We start from the raw sequence: 21955 nt of genomic DNA, 5'->3' as shown, positions 1-21955 counted from the left end.
TTGGAAGTCCAGCTTCTTGGAGATTTGAGTTGTCAAAACCACATGAATCACTGGCCTGAACGAAAAACCATTGAAGGAAACATGTCTAGATTTCAACTATGTTTCTTGATTGACGTTTGACTATTTAGTCTACAATAAGAGATCCATTAACTTTGATAACAAGTGAGAAGAAATCATTAGTGCTCTGTTTACAGGAATATTTTTTCGGATGCATTAACTCTTTGGATTAAGAATATCATATTTTTAGTTTCAGTGATTCAAAATTATTTTATACCAAACTTCAGAAGTTATTCTATGCGTCGCATTTAGAAGAAAGTGCAGTAACATCTTTGCAAATACAGTACACAATCACAAAACAATAGGTCAGCTTGTAATTTTTGTGATTCCAACTTAAAGCAGTTGCTAAATTTTATTATTGCTAAATAAAATTTATTGCTAAATAAAACTCTGTCAGTTCTTCGATATTTATTTTCATTTGTTACTTAGAAATACATGTCCTGTGCATTTTTATTAGTTCTATTAAAATGCAAGACAGCCACAAACGAATTTTTTTTTTTTTTTTTTTTTTTTTTTGAGAGATGTGTCAGTGCGTAACCATAAAAAGTATAGTTTTTGCAGATGTGCGCAGTGTTGTATTTGGTGTGCGACATGTTCATTGGCCATCACTCCCATTCCCTCATAATTTTCCGGTGCTCTAAGGTTCTAAAATGTTAATTTCTTCTAGAAGAATATGAAAGGTATTATGAAAACTTGACAATATTATTTCAATAAGATGTTGATTATATTCATTTCTTTATGATAAAATATTTTCTGTAATCAAGCATAAATGGTTTGTGAACTATATATGTCTTGAGTGCTCGCAGCATTTAATGTGTAGGAGAAGATAGAATAAATGATGCAGTAAAAAATACTCTCTCCTTCGTATTTTCCTACTCACTCTTCCATTCTATTACAGCTAAAATTTTGTTCCATGTCTGCAATTAACAAGTTTTGGGTTAAAAAACGACATTAGCTAGTTACATAAGAAGACTGATGATCGTTTCTGAAAGCAAATAAAATGTGATACAACTAAATATTTCTAAAAAAAAAAAAAAAAAAACAGATATAGGAGAAAAATATGTGCGCAGTTTGCGCGGTTTTCGGAATTTGATTGATAGCATAAAGGGGTAAATTCATTTGCACTTTAACCTGCAAAATATTTGGAAAATAAAATTTTTCTTATCCTTAAAGTTCATCAAGAAAATGACAAAGATAAATTTAGAAGGAGGTTAAAAGCAACAAGTTAACTTTTTACCTCCTACCTCCCGCAAAATTTATGAATGTTTCGTTTTTTGTTACCATAAAGGAATTATTCATGTGACTGAATAGATAAACTAGAAAACGATAATGATTTTTTTCCCCTGTTTTTCCGCTGCACAGTATAAAGCTCACGTTACTTATCATATTAGGTTGTGTTTGCAAGATATGTATCAAAGAATAAAATGCACACATTATATTTTTTATCCTAGATTTTAAGATCCAGTAAGATAGTAGTTTACTTCACACTTAAACCTACTTTTTTTCTTCTTCTTTCGCCACGAAACTTCCACCCATTGGCTGTCAATAAGAAACAACCTCTGCCTTAGCAGGAATGAAACCCATTTAAACCATCTCAACAACATTACTTGAGGAAAGTACAACAATGATCGTCTGCATAAAGCCTACATTATAAGTGATTCTTCAGCTTGTAGAAATTCTTTCTTGAGTTTCTAAAACGATGCTTTTTGCGAAATTGAGAACAATACTCCAACTCTCTTTCACGCGTGGACGTAAAGGAGGTTGGTCCTCGTGGGTTTGTCTGATAAAATACTCGCGCAAACCATCAGGATAGCAAATACAATGCGGGCGTTCTTTCTGGCACAAAGTAGGAAAAAGTAGAATTAATAACAAGAAAAAGAACATTCTTTGCCCAACTCCACCCCGTTATCGACAAACTGGATCGACTTGAAACCCTCATGATGCTTGGAGCATGGTTTTCATGGGCTTCATCGGTCGTTGACGTCTGAGAAACATTTTTTGGCGTGGAAAAACTGAAGTGAAGTAAGTAATAAAAAGAAAAGTAGGGCTGGAAAGCTAAAAAGATTCTTCAGAAGTATAGGAAGAAAGGATATAATTTCCACGTCTATTCTCAAAGCAAGAAAATCCCACTCACAATCTGCCGCCTTTTTTTCCTGTGAGGAAAGGCCAAGTAAAGATATCAAAAGAAAAAGCTTGAAAGCAATGGGCTGTGATTTACTCTTAATAAATAACATTATGCTTTGTTTTTGCAATTTGCGAAGGCAAGATACGAAGATTGTAGAGACTACAGACTTTTTACTTTTGAATTAATTTATTTACTTCACTAAATAGAAAAACAGGAACATCGTATAAATTACAAGGCAACGTACACATCGTGGCTTCTCTATTTTAGAACGTAACCGTAATAATAATACATAGTTCTTATCTGTTGCCAGATTCACTCAAAATAACATTAGAAACTAAAACTAAGAAGAACTTAACCTAAGTGGAGTGATAACATATGAAAAACAGTTAAGGTTTATGTTGAATTACAACAACGATCTTGAATGCGTAATACTGTTGACTCATAATCAGAGAACTATTTAGACAGAAGTATTATAGTTGATTTTTTTTACGCATTTCGCATTGTTTTCTTTTCTAAAACATAGATCATCTTTGGAATTATTCCTTTTCAGAATAGTTTTTTAGGTAGTGATTGCAATTTTCAACGCGAGATTTGGCTTCTGATCAAACGTAATGTGGCATAGAACCAATGCTTGAAAATAGCAATCAAATGGCAACAGTCGTAGATTTTTCTGTCATAAAATCTTATTTAAATTACGGTTGATTTCATTCCAAAAAAAAAGATGTTTCATTTTAAAAATAATTTTAAAAGGTATTTTACGACTTCTTTTACAACGATTCCAACTTTATATAGAAGTTATTGTTCGCTTGCATAGTTTTTCCATCCATTTTTCTTTTTATTTGAAACAATAGCAAAGGAAAGAGCTGACAAAATAACTTAAGACTTGCAATTGCGTAACATAACAACGTTAAAATTTCACAACCAGAAATAAAAAATTGCAGACACGTGTTTTGAGGCTCGAAGGAATCAGTTTTTTAATGAAAAAAAAGATTAAAGAATCTTATCGATGAAAAGGTATTTTGTCGCACGCTTGACTTGGATGACTTTGTTGGAATAAAAAATTGTTGACATTCTGTTAATTAGGTCCACCGGCCAATTGAAAATTTTAGTAGGTTTTTCAATATAAGTGGGAGAGTAGTCTTTTATTGATATGATCCTTTTGGCGCAAAGAATGAGTTGTTGTTTTAACATATTTAGTTCTTTAATAAGGCAGTTTCTTACAATTACTATAACCAGGGGCGGCAAATAGGGGGTGCGAGAGGGGGCGGTTGCACCCCCAAATTTTTCACTAAGAATAATATAAAATGGTAAAATTCAATTTAGATAACTTAGAAAATCATTTGCCTGAATTTTCAGAACAGAAAAAACTGATGGAGGATAAGTGTTTGCCTTAACTAAAGAAGTAATCTCTTCATATGGGTTAAATATTTCAAAATTGAGTAATCTATGTTATGACGGATGTCATTTGACATAAATTTTTATGCTCATATTATAACTTAATGTTCAGCTAGTAAGTGTTCATTGACGCCATGTACTAGAAACACATTTTAGCAACTCGGTGTATCATATGCTTTCATGGGAACTTTTTGTAAAGATATGCTGTTTTTGAAAAACATCTCACATCAAAAAATACTTTCACATCAACAAATGTATCTTGAGGCTCTTTACTTGACAATCTCTGAGTGACAAGATGGTCTTCAAGAGTTATAAAAGCTTCCTGGAAGAATTACTGGAAAGCGACCTTTTCATTGATAAAAAATTTGATGTCATTTTAATATGTACGAGTATGCCTTTGTCTGAATTTTTTGTTTACTTTATTTATACTGCAGAGCGTTTTTTTTTTTTTTTTTTTTTGATAAATGCTACAATCTATCACAAAAATTTTAATTCGCTAATCTTAATTCTTGGATTGACAATTGAAACTCTTAGTAATTTTCGCATTAATGCATACTTGAACCAGGTGTGGAACTTTGTGACAGAACTTTTCGTAACAGTTTTTGATGTATGCCAATGTGGAAGAGGTGACAAAACCCAGATGAAGTTTTAGTCAAAATATTAAATCAATATTTTGAATAAACTGATCAATTCAGTTTCTCAAGAAATTGAGACAGGATTTAATGAGATATATTTATTATTGGTCTTAACTTCAATATTATGTAGGTTAGTTATAGAAAGCGAAAAAGAAAATATTACACTTATAAGTAATAGCATGAGGGAAGAGGAATTGTTTTGTGAATTGTGATTATACTTTTTAATGACACAAAATAAATACTAGCCTATTTAAAAAGCTTTCTTGGTTATTTTAAAGAGAGGAATCTAAAGGAAATGTGCTTTTTTGACTTAACTTTCTTGCTTCCATTGTTTTTTGACTGTTTCAATCAGGTCAGTCATTTGAAAGATGACTTCCGTGATTAAATTGAAAAACCGATGTAAATAAAGCACAAATTTACACGAAAATACAGCATATATCTATTTCAAGGCTACAATAATGGAGCCTCTTCATCGATGTAAAAAACTACGCACGCAACCAGAAAGTTGTAGGAGAACTGAACGTCAACTAATTTTGACTTTCGTGTCTCAGGAGGTTAGAGAATTGCCTTCGAAGCGCAATGAGGCAAAGCAAGACCTTCCCCTTTAGCTATACTGGCAATAAATTAAGTCATTGGATATTGATTAACTATAGTTACAAAATTTTCTGTTCTTCCTGACTCCAAAAATGGCAGATTAAAACTTTACTAAAAAATAAAACTAGTACCGAGATATTTTGTGAGATAACTTATAACAAAATAAATTTAAAGCTTCGGTCGAAAAAATTTTAATTGTTCTTTACAAACCTAATTATTCTTAACATTAAAACCATTTAATTATCAGTTCTTGTTAAACAATATGTATTTTATACCGTTCTGAGGAAATTCATGTTCAAGAAACTCGACCCCCCAAACGAAATGCTGAAATGCCGCCCCTGACTATAACCAATATTTTTATCGGCAAAAAAAAATTTTTATTCACGTAAAATTTCTATTACATGCTGCAATTTTGCTCTCAAGTGAACATTTTAAATACTTTAATGTTGCTTTTCCATCATTTATATATTTTGGTTAAAAGCTGAACTTTATACCGTCATTCACTGTGTGTGCACTACTCGAGTTGCATGCTGTAATTACTCTCATCTTAACAATAAGTTCATCCCAATTGAAAATGTGTACATCAAAAAAGGAAAGATAACCTCTAAAATTGTACGTGCAGGAGTACACGTGATTTTTTTCCCCACCGTTTCCCACCATTTTTTCCCTCTAGAACGTGAAAAAAAAAAGTAAAAATAAACGCTTATATATTTAGCACGTACTTTAAATCAAGTTCTCGAAATAGATTGCCAACTTCAGACGTAGACGATAAATAGTTCGCTAATCACGCCCTCTTCCTTCTTAAATAAAAATTTTGCTAGTTCGCTAAAAATCGTGTTCTTTGGCAATTCAAGAATACTTTTTAACACTTTGTTTTAGCTCAAACTGTTCTTTGTCATGAAATTTCCATTGAGTTATTCTTTAGTCTCTTTTCATGTCACATTTCCTCTTTTTGTTGCAATAACTGTAACTGAAAACGCTTGAAGAAGCGAAGTGAAGACACGCAATCGTATCAGGCATTAAGGTAAATGATTGCATAGTATTTGTCAATTTCAGTAAGTGAGTTAGTATATTTTCAAAATGTAATACTTAGTAGCGAACTTGGAAGTGAGCTAGTTTTTTTTTTTTTTTTTTTTCAATTAAGCCACTATATACATAAATCTAAATGCTTTTCTTTAATCGCTAATAACATATTAATTGAGCAGCAGCAAAAGTAATGTTTGCCGAAATGCCAACAGAGTAGTTTATTGGTTAGACGATGGTTTCTTACGCCCAAAGGCGCAGGTTCGAACCTGGCTCCAGTAGGAGGATTATCAAGATACAGAAGATTGACAGCGTCCATTTCGTATGAATATGCGGCATGTAAAAGATCACTTGGCTTGGAGTGCTCTTGGCAAAATTAAATTCCTACTGCAGTTTCTCATCGCAAAGAGCCCAGGTGCCTCCCTCTGTAGGGGAAACTGGGAGTCAAAATTCTCGTGTTATTGGGCATCCTACGATAATGGAGCTTCATTAAAGAATGGTTGCTATATCGGGGATCGTATTAGGCCTGCAAAAGATAGTGCCTCCAACGCAACCCCATTAAAAGAAAGATAGAAAGTTTGTCAAAATGCATTCAAAGTGTGCCTGTAAGAAAAAAATAATGAACTTAAATCTAAAAATTTTATTGTTTTGAGACTAAGCACTTTTACTACTTTTTATATTGCTAGTATATGATGTGTGTGGCGACCACTTGATATTTCACTAAGTTTGAAGTTATGATTTCAGCTATTTGCTTTATAGTACTTCTATTGATATCTCATATCTATAGCCGTATTTTTCGGCAACATCGTAGCAAATCGTTTGCACTTATATTTTTTGCGCCTTTTTCACAAAGAAAAACTTTCATTTGATCACATTTTTTATAACAATATGATTAAAAAAACAACGTGACATGTGACTAAAGGAGAGAATCGGAGGCGAGCTGGTAAGAAGAAGTGTGACACTCTGTGACAGAGGAGGGAGGGGGTCAAGACCCGATTAGGCATTCAAGTTAGGGAAAGCTCAGTCTCATTTCTCGACCCCCCCGCTTTTTTTTTTTTTTTTTGTTTGCTGCTTATTTTTTACTAGCGGTACCTGCCCGGCTTTGCCCGTAGTAGAAAATTAAAAGATCATTTGGTTCGCCTGTGCATTTACAAATAATGGATGATGAATTTCTCGCCAATTTGCTATGCTCATTTTTTCGCCCATGTTAAGGTTCCACGTTATGATAATTTGGTAATTTATTCGTCCACGTTATGATAATTTGCTCGGTAAAATGTTCTTAAAATTGGAATAGAAAAAGAACAAAATCGAATTTTCGAAAAATCGCTTCGAAGTGCTCACCCCTATTCCACGAACTAACTCTGTGCCAAATTTCATGAAAATCGGTCGAACGGTCCAGGCGCTATTCGCGTAACAGACATCCAAACATCCCGGCGTCCAGACTTGCAGCTTTATTATTCGTAAAGAAAAAAAAATCTGTCTGTCTCTCTTTCATATGGGTGCATGGGTGTCCTCATAAGGGTGTATGGGTGCATTTAGTAAAGAAATCTCACTTTGTAAAATTATTTCAAAAAAGTTTATTAAACCAATTCTAATGTTTGAAATACTTTTAGAAATGCATTTTGGAGCAGAAACTAGAATTTCTAAATCATTTCTGGGATCCCTGAAAGTTTCGAGGAGAAGCTCAAGCTTCCCAAGTCTTTTGGATAATCAGGCCCTGGAAAGGGTCAAATTTGATTAGAAAAAAGTGTGACATCATTTATAAACAGCCCCTATTGAAAAGTTTCAGGGCTTTTATAAGTCCATTTCTATTTGCAGGTGCTATTGAGTCATTCATTCTCATTAAGATCGCTAAGAGCACCGTGAAGACACATCGCCGATTGATTTTTCGTTTGTCTTCTTTTTAAATGTAAAATTTCCATTTGTGATGCAATTATACAGTTATATATCTGGCTTAGACAGAGCCATTTCATGACAATGCATGCAAAGATCTCGGTGCAAGTAGGGAACAGCTTTGTTTTAAAAAGTATCTGGTTTCACATATTAAAAAAAAAAGAATTAGAATTACTCTATAAAGAGTTCTTTAATTAGAATTTCTCTATGAAACCAATTTCAATGACATTCAAATAAACTATGTTTTCCGTATAAAAATTAATTGCGATATATTTATTGTAATTCTCCCGTCACCAATAAGTGGACCTCTCTTGCACCGAGGTATTTAAGTGTACTTTTCATAAAGTTTTGAGTCTGAAAAAAATTAAAATCAGCTTTCAGCGTAACTACTTTTATAAAGACAAAATTTTGAGTTAGTTTTAGTTTTTAAAAAAAAAATAGAAAGCCTCACAAACGCAGTCACAAACTACTGTCGATGGGCGGTGGTGCATTAAAGTCCTTACCTTCCATAAAATATCATCCACCATAAACGACTTTTATAAAGACAAAATTTTGAGTTAGTTTTAGTTTAAAAAAAGAAAATAGAAAGCCTCACAAACGCAGTCACAAACTACCGTCGATGGGCGGTGGTGCATTAAAGTCCTTACCTTCCATAAAATATCCAAAAAAAAAAAAAAAAATCTTTCCGAACAATTTTTAAAAACTTCAGCTAAATTTGTATATGACGAAGCATTGATCTTAACTATATCTACTATAGTAAAACTAATGGTTTGATCTCTTACTTTTTCGTCGCAATTGTGAGTGCTTTGCAGTTTGTCTGCGTTAGGTTGCCCGGTTGCCACAAAAGAAGCCAGCTGAACAAATACATTTTAAATGGTTTTTGGATTTTGCATGTCCTTATAATTTTTCTTCAAAATCGAGTCGCAATTTATGTTCTGTTGAATCATGAAATGGAAGATTTTTTTTTTCTTTTTTAATTAAAGGGCCAGTGGTAACTGAAAACTCATTGCCAAATTCAATTGGGACGTACGTGTTTACAGAATCAATAAAGTAATAGAATAAATGTGAACTAAATTTATTTATATTGTTGTTATCTTCAGCTGAAACGAACGTGGCTCATTATTAGTCTTCAGTTAAATGACTATAGCTAATGTTTGGTCTTCAACTAAATGATTGTGGCTCGGATTGTTACTCAAAAACAATGGACGGAATACGGAATTTAAAAGTTTTTTCAAAAAATGTTATGTTAGGTGAAATGAAAAAAAGTTACTGTTTCGGAAGTTTTGCGAATTTTGATATAAACATATATTTTTTCTACTTTCATAACTGGTCATAGGGTAATAAATTCAATACTTTTGTCTTGGAAAATAGATTTCCTTTAAAATGGCACAATAATAGCTAATATAAATAAACGACCGGATATGAGTTTCTTCCTTTTATTTATTTATTTATTTCAAATTGGAGGTTATATTTTTAACCCAGCAGCAATAAAATTATGAAATAATTCGACGAGTTTTTTTTCTAAAACAATAGCAATAAAACTAAAATACCTCGTTTTTTTCTTTTTTTCCCTAAACACAGCAGCAATAAAATCATAAAGTAATTCTTCGTTTTTTTTTTTTTTTTTTTTTTTTTTTTTTTTTTTTTTTTTTTTACAGCAATAAAATTATAAACTAATCCGTCGTTTATTAATGTGTGTTTTGTTTTCTCCTAACATAACAGTAAAAACATCATTAAATAATTTGCGGTTTTTTTTTTTTTTTTTTTCTTTTTTTAATTCTGTCTTTCTTACACAGTAGCAATAAAATCATGAAATAATTCGCCGTTTTCTGTGTTTGTGCTCTGCTCTTTCTAGCACATCAGCGACAAAATCTTGAAATAACTCTACGTTTTTTCGTCCTCCGCCTTATCTTTTTCTCTTAAAATTCCATCTAAATCCATCATGCAGCCCATCACTTCCTTTTAAACAATTACCATTCGAGTTGAGAGGTCATGGCAATGAAGGCACGGCACGCTAACGGCAGAGCGCGAAAAATGAGCGCCGGTGCCGATGACGTGCCGAAATATTAATGACGCAGACGCACTTGGTCGGGAACCCTCTGTTTTATTGAAAGTTAAAGACTCCTTCCCTCCAAATGACATCGCTGCACGCTTAATTGGAAGTCTGTTATGGCAAAGTGGCGAAATCAATTAGTGTCTCATTTCAATCAATGATCTGGGCTAACAAATGATAGCCACTGCCGCGATTTGCAATTTCGAGCATTTATTGATTCTAAATGTTGCCTGTAACTCATTCGCCTGCGTTCTCATTAGACAGAGGTAAACAGAGATTTGCGTCGATCTCTAATACAGTCATGACATGAAATTAATGATCGTACTCTCAACCCTTCCAGGTATGGTGGTCTCAATAATGGTGTGAAAGTTCGGTGTTTGAAATTTTCTGGGGGCTCATAAGTCTTTTATAATACTAGTTGCACTACGGAAATTGTTAAATTTTAGTTGATATTTTTTAATTTTTACGCATTCCAGAATTTTTGCATCAAATATACTTTATTTTGTATCAATGCACTTTTGTTTTGTATCCTCTCGTTTTGTAGACCCTTAATTTATATATATATATATATATATATATATATATATGTATGTATGTATGTATAAGTAAGTATAGTAATACTTACTTACAAATCCGAAAACAATTTATGTGTATAGTTTTACACTACCATCTGACTTTACGCATTCATTTCAGCGTGGTTTTTTGTTGATCTCGACCATGTTTTTTTTTTTTTTTTTTTGGCGGTGCTTTGACAGCCAAATCCATATTATAAAGCATAAATTTAAGCTGTTTTTTTTTTTAAAAATGTATTGCATTGTAGTTTCTCAACAATTTTAATTCGCTCTCAGAAATACATCGCTCGCTTTCGAAACATTTTCAATCGTTAGACAAATTTCGTCTTTTACAACGATTCTTTCCTTGCTGAGTAAAAAACTAATGCTCAAAATTCACGAAACGTTCTTCAATTTGACGAAAACTCTGCTCAATATGACAAAAAGTTTAATCGAAGCATTGTTAACGAAACCATTCATCAAATAAGACGAAAATATCGAGAGATTTGAGAATGCTATTTTGAAAGCGTTTACAGAGGTGCACCAAACTTAAATTTTTGGGAGTTTGAAATTCTCAACCACTGTAGGAAGCGAGGACTTTTGCCGAATGATAATATCCGAGCATGTACTCATACCTTCATCTAATGAGAAGACACATTAGGAATCATAAAAGAAGAAAAAATATTGTAGTAGGGCATCCATGTCTCCGAATTTTTCAAATAGTCAGACAACACTTGCCAAATAATGAAATATTTTGATAAGGAAATAAAGTTAATGTACACTTTAATTTAGAATTCAAATATGATTTGCTTTCTACCTAAATATTCAATTCCTTCCATTCATAACCATTTTCAGACGGTATTTTTTTTTTCCCCGTTTTCAATGAACCTTTGCTCAGGCAAAATAAATCGTCGAAAATCCTTATCCTGTCAGAAAATAATATTCACCAAAGTTCCTGAAATACCTTCAATTTCGCATTACGGGTAAAACATACACCACAGTTTGAAAAAGCAATTCAACGAAAAGCAAGTCAACGAATTCCACATCAGACCCAATCATCTGCAACACAAACATTACGCAATTACAACTGCGGTAAAAAGAACAGGAAACAAAACAACTAAATTCATACCCGAAGCAAAACTATTTCACCTTTTCAATGTTTGTTATATTCAATTTTTTCTCACGCGTACTCTAACCTAGCTCGAATATAATAACACCAGAAATAAATGAATAAATAAATAAGGTGTTGAAGTACTTGTTAATGTGGTTTTGCATCTCTTTGATAAACCATACTATTACACTCAATAAAACATAGTATCAATCAATTCCAGAAAACACTATTCAAGCTTTTTCCTGCTTAGTTTTAGCTTTTCGCGCGTGTGTGGTAATATTTTTCAAAAGGGTTATTTACTTGTAGAAGTAATCTCGTTTTATTTAAAATTAGTATACTTTGTTTTTTAAGTTAACCAATTTATTATTGGCGTTATTTGGATAGCGAGCAAATAATGTTTTGAATATGATTAAAAATTTCAGGTGAATGTCTTTGTTAAATGATTTTTTCAAAGTTCAAGTTGAGAAATATCTTTACTTTAATGTGTTTTAATACACAGGGTGTTCCGTTTTAACCTGCAAGACCTTTATTTTCGCAACCGTTAGTACAGGATGTATACTTCCAGTTGCAAAAATGTTCAAAATCAGATGCAGGGTTAAGATATTGAAAGTTTAAAGTAAAAATAAAAATGAGTCAAAAAATTCAAAATTTAACTTTTTATACGGGCCATAGGTTCCCTAACTTATGGTTAGGGAAATAATCTCCATTAAAAAAATAATTACAACACAAAAGCATTGAAAATACTACGACCAATATTCACCGAGATATGAAACGCAGCGTTTTGTGATTTACACCACTTTTCACTCGCCGTAAATAACACCTTTTTGGGGGAAATATAGCGGTTAACAAGTGTTTAAAATTATATGTGTGCATAGAGTGAGGTTTTTCAAATTGTTCGAGGTTTTGTAGTGCGTTTTTGTGTATCAAGGCATAACATTTGTATTTATTTTGGAATAGCAATGAAAAATATTAATTACCTTGTTTTTCTTACTTTGACGACCTGTCATTCTTCTGAAAGGGGAATAAGTTCCAATCTCAATCTTCTGCATGGTCCCTTAAAACTTTGAACTGGAATATCTCCTTAAGTTTTGGTCGCACGAATGTCAAGTTGTTGTGTCAGTTTTTGTTTTCAATAGAGATTATTTCTCTAAATATTAGTTAGGGAATCTAGGATCCGTATTAAAAAGTTATTATTTTTATTTTTTGATTTATTTTTATTTTTGCTTCAAACTTTCAATATCTTAACTCTGCATCTGATTTTGAACATTTTTGCAATTTGAAGTATACATCTGGGACTAAAGGTTGCGAAAATAAAGGTCTTGCAGGTTAAAACGGAATACCCTGTATATCTACGAAATAATTTTGAAAAAAAATTAAGCTGCAAATACAGATCCGTTTCAAGTGCCCAAGTTAAAAAAGATAAGAGTTAGCAGCTACCTCTTCATATGACATGCTTATTCCAGCAAAATAATTTTATAAAAGCAAAACTGAATTTAGGGAGGTGGAAATAAAAGAAAAATTCATGTTTTCTGCACATGCCATCAGCAGAAGTGTTGTTGAATTTCGGATAATTTGATTCTGCTTATTCAAGGCACAATGTCTCAGTATAAGTTTGTTTGGAATAATAAATGGTGGAGAAGCATTCAAGAGAGAAAGTCTTGAACATATAATATAACTGCATTTAAATATTATTGTTAACAGAGAAAAATATTTTATATTTATCTGTTATGTTTTAAAATGTGGGTCCATTTAAATAGTTCTCATATTTTTCTATGTGGTAAAAACTAGTCAATACAAAATCTTTGTATAATATTACTCGTTTGCATTTTATAAACAGCTTCTCGTGAAAAATTCAATTGCGGAAACGTTTTCAAAACTTCCTTCTAAATGTTTAGCCTGTTTTCTTTTAAAAACTTTGCAAATTTTCATTTTATACTTGATATGTCATTACATCACACTGACTAAATATTAATATTAAGTATCATACTCTAATGAATGTATTTTGTCTTTTCAGAAACGACGGATAACGGCATGCCTAGACGGTTGCGCACAGCCTACACAAACACACAGCTTCTAGAGTTGGAGAAGGAATTCCATTTTAATAAGTACCTCTGTCGTCCGAGAAGGATCGAGATCGCAGCGTCCCTCGACCTCACCGAACGACAAGTCAAAGTATGGTTCCAGAACAGACGAATGAAGCACAAGCGACAGACCTTAGTTTCCAAAGGAGACGATGACAAAGATAGTGCTGACCGAAACCTCGATAGTGGTAGTGATATCGCAACAGGTGGCGACAGCAATGAACCTGATTTAGACAGTGATCACGGAATGCCTTCTCGAACGCCTGAGCATTCCAATGCATCAAAAGACTTACTCACTTTAGATAGTGATGCCGGCGAATCGTGTTGTGTACCGTCCCCAGCCAAATCAGACGCGGTGGTTCAAGATACTGATCCGACATCAACGGCGTCTCTAAAATCACCTTCAGTGGTCGTGACTGTTACCTCTTGTCCAACAATGGCATCACCTTCAACTCTATCTTTGGAGCGACGGCCAACTCCAAACAAACAGTGTGATGTCAATAATTTGCCAGTTGAGGAAAATCATCTGCCCGTAAATTCCATAAATATATCCATGAATCATAATACCATTTGTGATAGCATTTCCTCACAGACATCTGCACCCAGATCGTTATGTAATTACAATCCAAGCTCTGAGCCTCCTGTGGTGAAAATACCTACTCAACGAACAGAGGCAAGAGTACCTACGATCCCAGTTGCTGGTATCACAACTTCTCCTGTCCTCCATAGTAAAAGTCCCACTATACCATATTCCAACTTACCGCAAGAAAACTGCGGAAATGGTCCCTTACCTTCTTCACCTAATCACCAAAGACCACGAATGTATCCGGGACCATATCCTCCTGATCCAGGAATTGGTGCATATACTCCAACTGGTCAAGTAGCAACATCACCCGCAACTGGTCCAACATACTGTTATAGAACGCCACCGCCTAATCAGCATTCTCAACCATTGCATAACCAACCGGTGGACAACCCCAGTTACAACAGTCACGTTCAGCAACGATCATACAAAGCACCCCATCAGAACAACATGCCTTACTACCCTGCGACAGGACAAACGAATGCACAACAAAATCCAAATACCCATCACCTTCCGAACTCATGTCATTCGCATCAAAATGACGTATATGGCGTCCAACAACGAAATACGCAATTACCCGAACAGCCAATGATGTCTCAGCATCAACATTATCACCGAAACTCAACTCACCAGCCCCAGCAACATCAAAGTAATTACGGCTTCTCAACAGAACAAAGTAACACTGCTTATCCAATAAACGATTATAACCACTCGCGAGGATACGAAAATTACCACCATCCTCAGCAAGAAATGAGTATGAATAACGATTACATGACTTCTGTTCCTTCTAGCAACCAAGCAAGCAATAATGTCGGGAATAATGGGTACTGCTATCCATCATATCGTTCAGAAGGATATGGTGACACTAATACTATGATTTCTCACTCAAATGACATGCATGGCATGTTCTATGACATGAATAGTGCAAATACTGAAGAGTCGAGTCCCTCTTATCTCTCTTCTCAACCCAAAACAAACTTATCACAAGATTCTGGTTACTACGAACTCCAAAATTCGGTTCAAGAAGGTGCTGTCATTCCAGAGTTCGTAGAAACACAGGAACGGTTCAATAGCCAAGCGGATGACTTCAACTACAGCTGTTTTAACGAATCTGATTGTTATTCAACGAACAATACCTGTGGGACGAATGACTTTAATTTCTTAAATATTGCAAATGATTACTGCAGTCCGGAGTATTATCAATTAAGCTGATAAGTCATTGAACATATTTAAATATATTTAGGTAATTCCGTAATGTTTTTTTTTTTTTGCTGTTCTCAGTGGTAATTTCATCTTTCAATCTATTAATTTCTGTATTTCTGTATCTCACATTTCATTTCAAAATTTTGAATCATCAAAGGTTCGTTCACTGCAGCATTTTGCTCTATTAAAAAAGCAACTTCTTAAAAGTCAAAATTGTTAACTATAATTATATGGGTAACTAACATTCTGTAAAATTTTACAGTAAAATAGTATTTTACGATAAAAAGTACTAGCACATGGATGCCAATACTTTTTTCCGTAAAATTTCTGGAAAATTTTTGACAGTGTAGATATTTTGTGGTTATGTTTTTTACTTACATCTTCCATTAGAGAAATATTTTTGATAAATCTCATGAAATTTCAATCAATATATCACACAACTACAAACAATCTGCATAATTGAGAACAAAAACACCCGTAGGTATTTTATTATGGACAGCTCATAACACAATTTATTTTTAAAATGTATGGTATTTCAAAAAAAAAAATGTTGAATCCATACAATATTTTAAAGTTGAGTACTGATAGGTTATGCTAAATGTTTGGTCTATTTTGGAGCAAAAAAGAAAATGGTGCGATTTTTGAAAAATCCAGTAAATTATGCATATGTTAAACTGAATTGTAATATCTGACAACCTTTTTGTCGCTATTTACATATGTTGTCCACTGAGCGATATTAATAACCGTAACGCTATCTACCATAGATTTTGAGCTAAAGTAGGCAGGCCGCCTGTTCAAGAATAGCTTTGTTTTGAATGCTCGGAGAAAACACATCGTATCACTGAACAGAGCCCATTGGTAAAACGAAACATATTTATTGGAGTGTAGCAAATTATGGTAAAATCAATTTTTGCGTAAGATTGCTTTTAACACCGAACACAGAACACCGTGTTAAAACTTCTCAAGCACGGGGATTTAAGTAAGGATATTTACTATTTTTCAAAGTGCGTTCTAAGCCTATTTACTGAATAATTTTGACGCAAAAATTTTAAATTAAAAGATTTTTCTTCTTTTACATTTTGATTTGTTCACTTAAGACTGATTTTGTATTAAAAGTGAAACGTCAATGTTCATAAAATCTTAGGATCATTCGCTGCGATCGTATCTTCTCAGATTGTAAAAGGTCGGTTTTTAAGAAAACGTCCCGCTCCATGTTATAGGCAACCTTAATGCGCATGAGGAACACATATGCACTATCACATGTGCATATCACATGCGCATGAGACATCACGTGCACTTGACAATATGAGGCGTCAAAACTTTCTGAGATAATAATAAAGAGCAGAACAGGATCATAAAACCAAGCATTTAAATGGTTGAAGCAGACGATAATGAAACTTTCAGATTGCATTCCAATTAGTTATAATGCTCAGTGGTTTGGTCATTGGTCAGAAACAGCACAATCAGCAAGCAAGAGAGTAATTTTTGTTAAAAACAAAAGGGGGGAAAATTATAATTGTGAAGGGGGAAATTATAAGTACAGTCTAGTCATTTAGCGTAACATTGAACATTAAGTGTTAACTTTGCTCCTTATCATTTGATTTTTTTTTTTTTTTTAATTTTAATCTTCTCGTTCAAAACTTTTCAATTTTTCTGAAAATAATTTGTTTTACACCCTATTTCTCATGTGGTTCATTTTAAATATTTTTTTAAAATATTTTTTCTTTATTTTTGATAAATATACTAGAGTTTAGGAGTTTTTTTTTCATTTGTATGTCAATAGATGAAATAACACGATTAAAGAGGCGTGGGGCAGAAAAAATGTAGAGTAATTGAGGGTAAAAGTTATTCTGAATGACTATTCTGTTGGCGTTGCTTCCGATGGTAGTATTGAACAGTAATCAGAAAATTTAGCTGTTGATCGCATTAAAGTATTAAGCCATAAAGTGCATCATATGTTAATTCTTTCATTGCTCTTTTGAATGCGAAATTCAACATGCATACACATCAGTATACAACCGGTTTTTAACTTGACTCAAATTATTGATTTTAAAACAAAAACTTATATTGATCTCAATTTTTTAGACCTTTTTTGACTTTAGGGATCTCCAAAAAATAGCCGCAATTTGTTGACTGTCGTAGTGAAAATAGGATTTTATCTGGATTTTGTTGCTTATTTTAGTACACTATTTCGTTTACCATTTCTTGTTTTTTATTTGAAATCAGTTTTGTATAATTTTAGAAAGATAAAAATTATTTGCCATGTCTTTTTTTTTTCAGACTGCAGCTTTTTAAAAATAAATAAGATTTTAGATCCAATTACGAATAAAAGGGAAATTTGTACAAAACTAAATTCATTTATTGATGATTTTATCCATGATTTTTCCCATTGTTAACATAATTTACACATGTTTGCATAACCCACACACACACATTGTTTAACATTTGTTTCACTAAATTTCACTGCATGATATGAAGAAAAAAAGAGCATTACGGAATTGTATTTTTTAAGCAGTGACTTGCATTTAAAACACATTGTACAAAAGAAGAAAAAAGGCGAAACAGTTATAGAGAGCAGAATTTGGATATTTATTGTACTGTTTATTTTCAGGTTTTTTAGCCGACCATTGTATATTGAAATCCTATGTAGTTTGTAAATAACTGTTGGACTTTGTACAGGAAATTTAACATGAAGCAGCATATTGTAAGGCTGCTTTTTGTTGTAATTGTGCAAAATATGTAAAAATAAAAAATGTTTGTGACATCAAAAACTCTTTTGTCATTATTTTTCTCCTGGAAGCAAACACAGTACATTGGAGAACAAAACATTTATTAATAAAAAAATACGAATGTTTCATAAAGCTTATCGCAATTTTTGGGGCTACGCACAGTTTTTTATGTTTTATTATTTAAGAAAAAAGTAACCTTTTTAGTAGAGGTGTTAAGTTTTAAGTTTAAAATACAGCCCATGAACCCTTGCATGCAGATACGAATATTTTGAAACATTAAAACGTCACCATACAATATTTTTTTACATAACATTCTTATTTAGGGGCAATTATTTTCTAACAGACATAAGAGGCACGCTTTCTGCTAGGATATTTATAATTGATTAAGCAATATTTTTCAGTTGCATAAACGCAAATCAAAGTCTATTCCAGCCTTGGTTATAAAAAGTCACATTATATTTACAAACAAAAATAACTTTCTTTACATCATTATTAAATTATTACTACGTTAAGTATTATTGGATTGTGTGAATCATCAGTTATTAATCAAGATTTTACGATTGTGTTGAAAAAAGGCAAGAGCTATCAAATGTAAATTGGACGAGGAAAAGAAAAGAGAATAAAAGTTAAGACAAGAAGTATTTAAAAATCAAGTACTGTTTAGCTATATTTTAAGTCGAAACTTGATTTTAAGTCTTGGATATTCTATTTCTGATGTAGCTTCTTATTCTATTTTATTTGAAGCTGGACTTCCGTTTTCCACATTTTTTTTTTAAAATCACAAAGCATAACCCGTTTTGTAACTTAGCATATTTTATAACTGTCTGAAAATTTGAGTCGACTGTGAACAGGGACAGCCTTAGGCCGATTGGGCTGAGTCGGGCCCGCTTTAACAAAGGCCCGTGCAAAAAAAGAAAAAAAAAGTCATTTCCCCCTTTTTTAGATAAATAGAAAAATAAAGTTTCACAATTAAAAGGTCCATTGTAATAATTAATTAATGCTCAATTTGGGAGTATAGAGCTACTTTCATACCGAAGAATGAGGTAGGGGGTTTCCTGGATGTTTTAGCACCTCTATTTAGAGTAAAAGTCGCCTTAGCATCTCTTCTTTTATGCTTTAATCTCAAAAAACCCTTTGGTCAAATAAATTTCCAGAAAAAACTAAAACATTTGTCTTGCTAACCATCTGAAATTCAGAGACGTATACCGACTGTACCTAAAATCCCCAAATCTTAGGGGCTCCCAAAACTCTTCTTCAAATTTTGTTTATTTATTGGTGTAAATGCTAAAATTCAGAGAGAGAAAAAGAAATCTCTCCTGTACAGCGGTATTGATGCATAAACCAGTTCTAAAGGAAGCAAATTGCCTATTGCCTGGGCCAGTCTTAGGCCGATTGACAAGACGACGAAAAGCCACATTGACAAGAGCTTTATTAAGACAACGAAGGATGGAAATAAGGATATGATTTTGTTATGCTACACATCATGTGCAAGAACTTCGCGCAGAAATAACCAAAAACCAGAAATACCGATTCATTAGTGACTTGAATATGACGATTGATCTTTCTCCTTTCCAAATAGAACTTTTGATAATGTTTTTAAATTCATCAATTGTAGATTAATATGCTTTTATACTGACAATAAAGAATAGCTTGATGGTGTTTTTCTTTCTTTTTTTTTTTTTTTTGAGCAATTACGATTGCTTATTGCTCTCACTTGACTGTTTTGATGTGCTATCGTTTTATTTTCCCACCAGCACCCTCTGTAGCATCACCGTCGACCGGCTCCTCACGATGCTGCTCCTATAGCGAAAACCGTCTCCAGGTTGCATCCATATGCTACACACACACGCGCATACATACACAACTACACACACGCTCATACATACACAACTACACACACGCGCATACATACACAACTACACACACGCGTATACATACACAACTACACACACACAAATATATACACCTACACACACAAACACATACACACACAAACACATACACACACTCAAACACATACATACACACACACGCATACATACAGACACCTACACATACATACAGACACCTACACATACACACACACTTACACACAACTACCCACACACTCATGCCTGCACACAGACACAAACACATATGCCTATACACACATACACATTTCCCACCACACACAAACACTCATACACACAACTCCCCACACACTCATATCTGCACAAAGACACAAACACATATGCATACACACATGCACATACCCCCCTACACACAAACACACATGCCCCCCACACACATAAACATACACACACACTCGTGACTGCGAAAAACATAATTTGAATTCAAGAGATCAAAATTCAAATAATTATTCCCCCCCCCCCCCAGATTTGGCCTTATTGAAAACCCGTGATCCTAACAAGGTCAAATCGCCATTTTATATTAACTGCTGACAAACATAATTTAAACTTAAATTTTTGCATGGCGTATTTTTTTTTTAAATAAAATTTGGCTATGAACCTTAAGTTGGTCCTATTTGGCGAACTTACTTAATATTTTTATAGTATGATTCGTCTTATGACAAACGAAGTGACATTTCAGTTATTACAGTGACCTCATTCGATATGGAAAATTGACTAATTGAATAATCCGCTTTTTATGGGCCAAAACATGAATAATGGCACGAATTAAGCGTTTTCCCATAACATTTTCGCTGTTAAGTGAACCATACCGTCAGCTTAATTAATCGTCTTTTTTTTGAGCAATCACGATTGCTTATTGCTTTCATTTGACTGTTTTGATGTGCTATGATTTTATTTTCCCACCAGCACCCTCTGCAGCACCACCGTCGACCGGCTCCTCACGATGCTGCTCCTATAGCGAAAACCGTCTCCAGGTTGCGTCAATATCCTACACTTACACGCATACATACCCGCACGTACACACACACACACAAACACACCTACACACAACTACCCACACACTCATGCCTGCACACAGACACCAACACATATGCCTACACACACATACACATTCCCCCTCCCCCCCGCACACAAACACTCATACACACAACTAGTGTAATTTGAATTCAAGAAGTCAAAATTCAAATTATTTTTTTTCTTTTTTAAAATTAATCATTTTTTTTTTTTTTTTTTTTTAAGGGAACTTGGAAAAAAAATTGCCTACTTTTCCGTAAAAGTTAAAGAAAGGTCGATCTGTCTGTCTGCCCCCCCCCCTCCCCATCCCAATAATTTTTGTGAATAGGTCGATTTGAACAAACTCTTTTTTGTGAGAAAGATCTCGGCAAGGATACCTCATTCCCATAAGATAAATAAATACCTTTGTGCTGAACAGTAAAGTAAGAAAAACAACGTTAAAAAAAAGCACAAATTCGCCAATTACAGCTTATGGATGAAAAGACATCATGTCTTTTCATCCATAAGCTCATCACTTTTTGCATTGAAAAAGGCGTTCCCTATAACGCCGAAACACGTGTCTGCTGTAATTGGCAAATTTGTGCCTTTTTTAACGTTGTTTTTCTACTTTCCTCATTCCCATGTTTCACTTTTTGATTTAATCAACTTTTCGTTCAATTTTGAACAATTCAAATATAGATCCCGAGTTTAAAGGCAGATTTGCTTGCAACAAACTTCGTTGGAAAAAACTCTTGATGAAGAATGTGTATCGAAAAAATCTTTTTGATTTGAGCAATTTTTCGTTAAGTTTTGAACAGTTCAAAAAACCTAAACATTAGTGCCTACGGGGAAATTTAAGGTAAATATAAATTCCAAACTGAAAGCCGGATTTGTTTCAAATAAACTTTGTGTGGAAAATCTCGATGAAAAACATGTACAGAAAAGGTTTTCTTCTTCTTCTTCTTTTTTAATTTTTTTAATTTAGCTTTTTTAAGGGTATTTTTTTAGCAGTTCAAAAT

At 33.4% G+C, this 21955-nt stretch overlaps 1 protein-coding gene across 1 annotated transcript; it reads left to right on the top strand.

Moving 5' to 3' along the window:
• Nucleotides 1-6159: 6159 nt before the first annotated feature.
• LOC129222958 (homeotic protein proboscipedia-like) lies at nucleotides 6160-15313 on the top strand. The gene is made up of 2 exons (XM_054857521.1): nucleotides 6160-6244; nucleotides 13452-15313. Exons 1-2 carry the CDS (start codon nucleotides 6160-6162, stop codon nucleotides 15311-15313), a joined length of 1947 nt encoding a protein of 648 aa, XP_054713496.1.
• The last annotated feature ends 6642 nt before the right edge of the window (nucleotides 15314-21955 follow it).

Source organism: Uloborus diversus, chromosome 5 (assembly GCF_026930045.1).
Source record: "Uloborus diversus isolate 005 chromosome 5, Udiv.v.3.1, whole genome shotgun sequence".
Taxonomy (NCBI): domain Eukaryota; kingdom Metazoa; phylum Arthropoda; class Arachnida; order Araneae; family Uloboridae; genus Uloborus; species Uloborus diversus.
The sequence above is the reverse complement of the archived record's forward strand: the minus strand, read 5'-3'. Positions and strand labels throughout refer to the sequence as shown.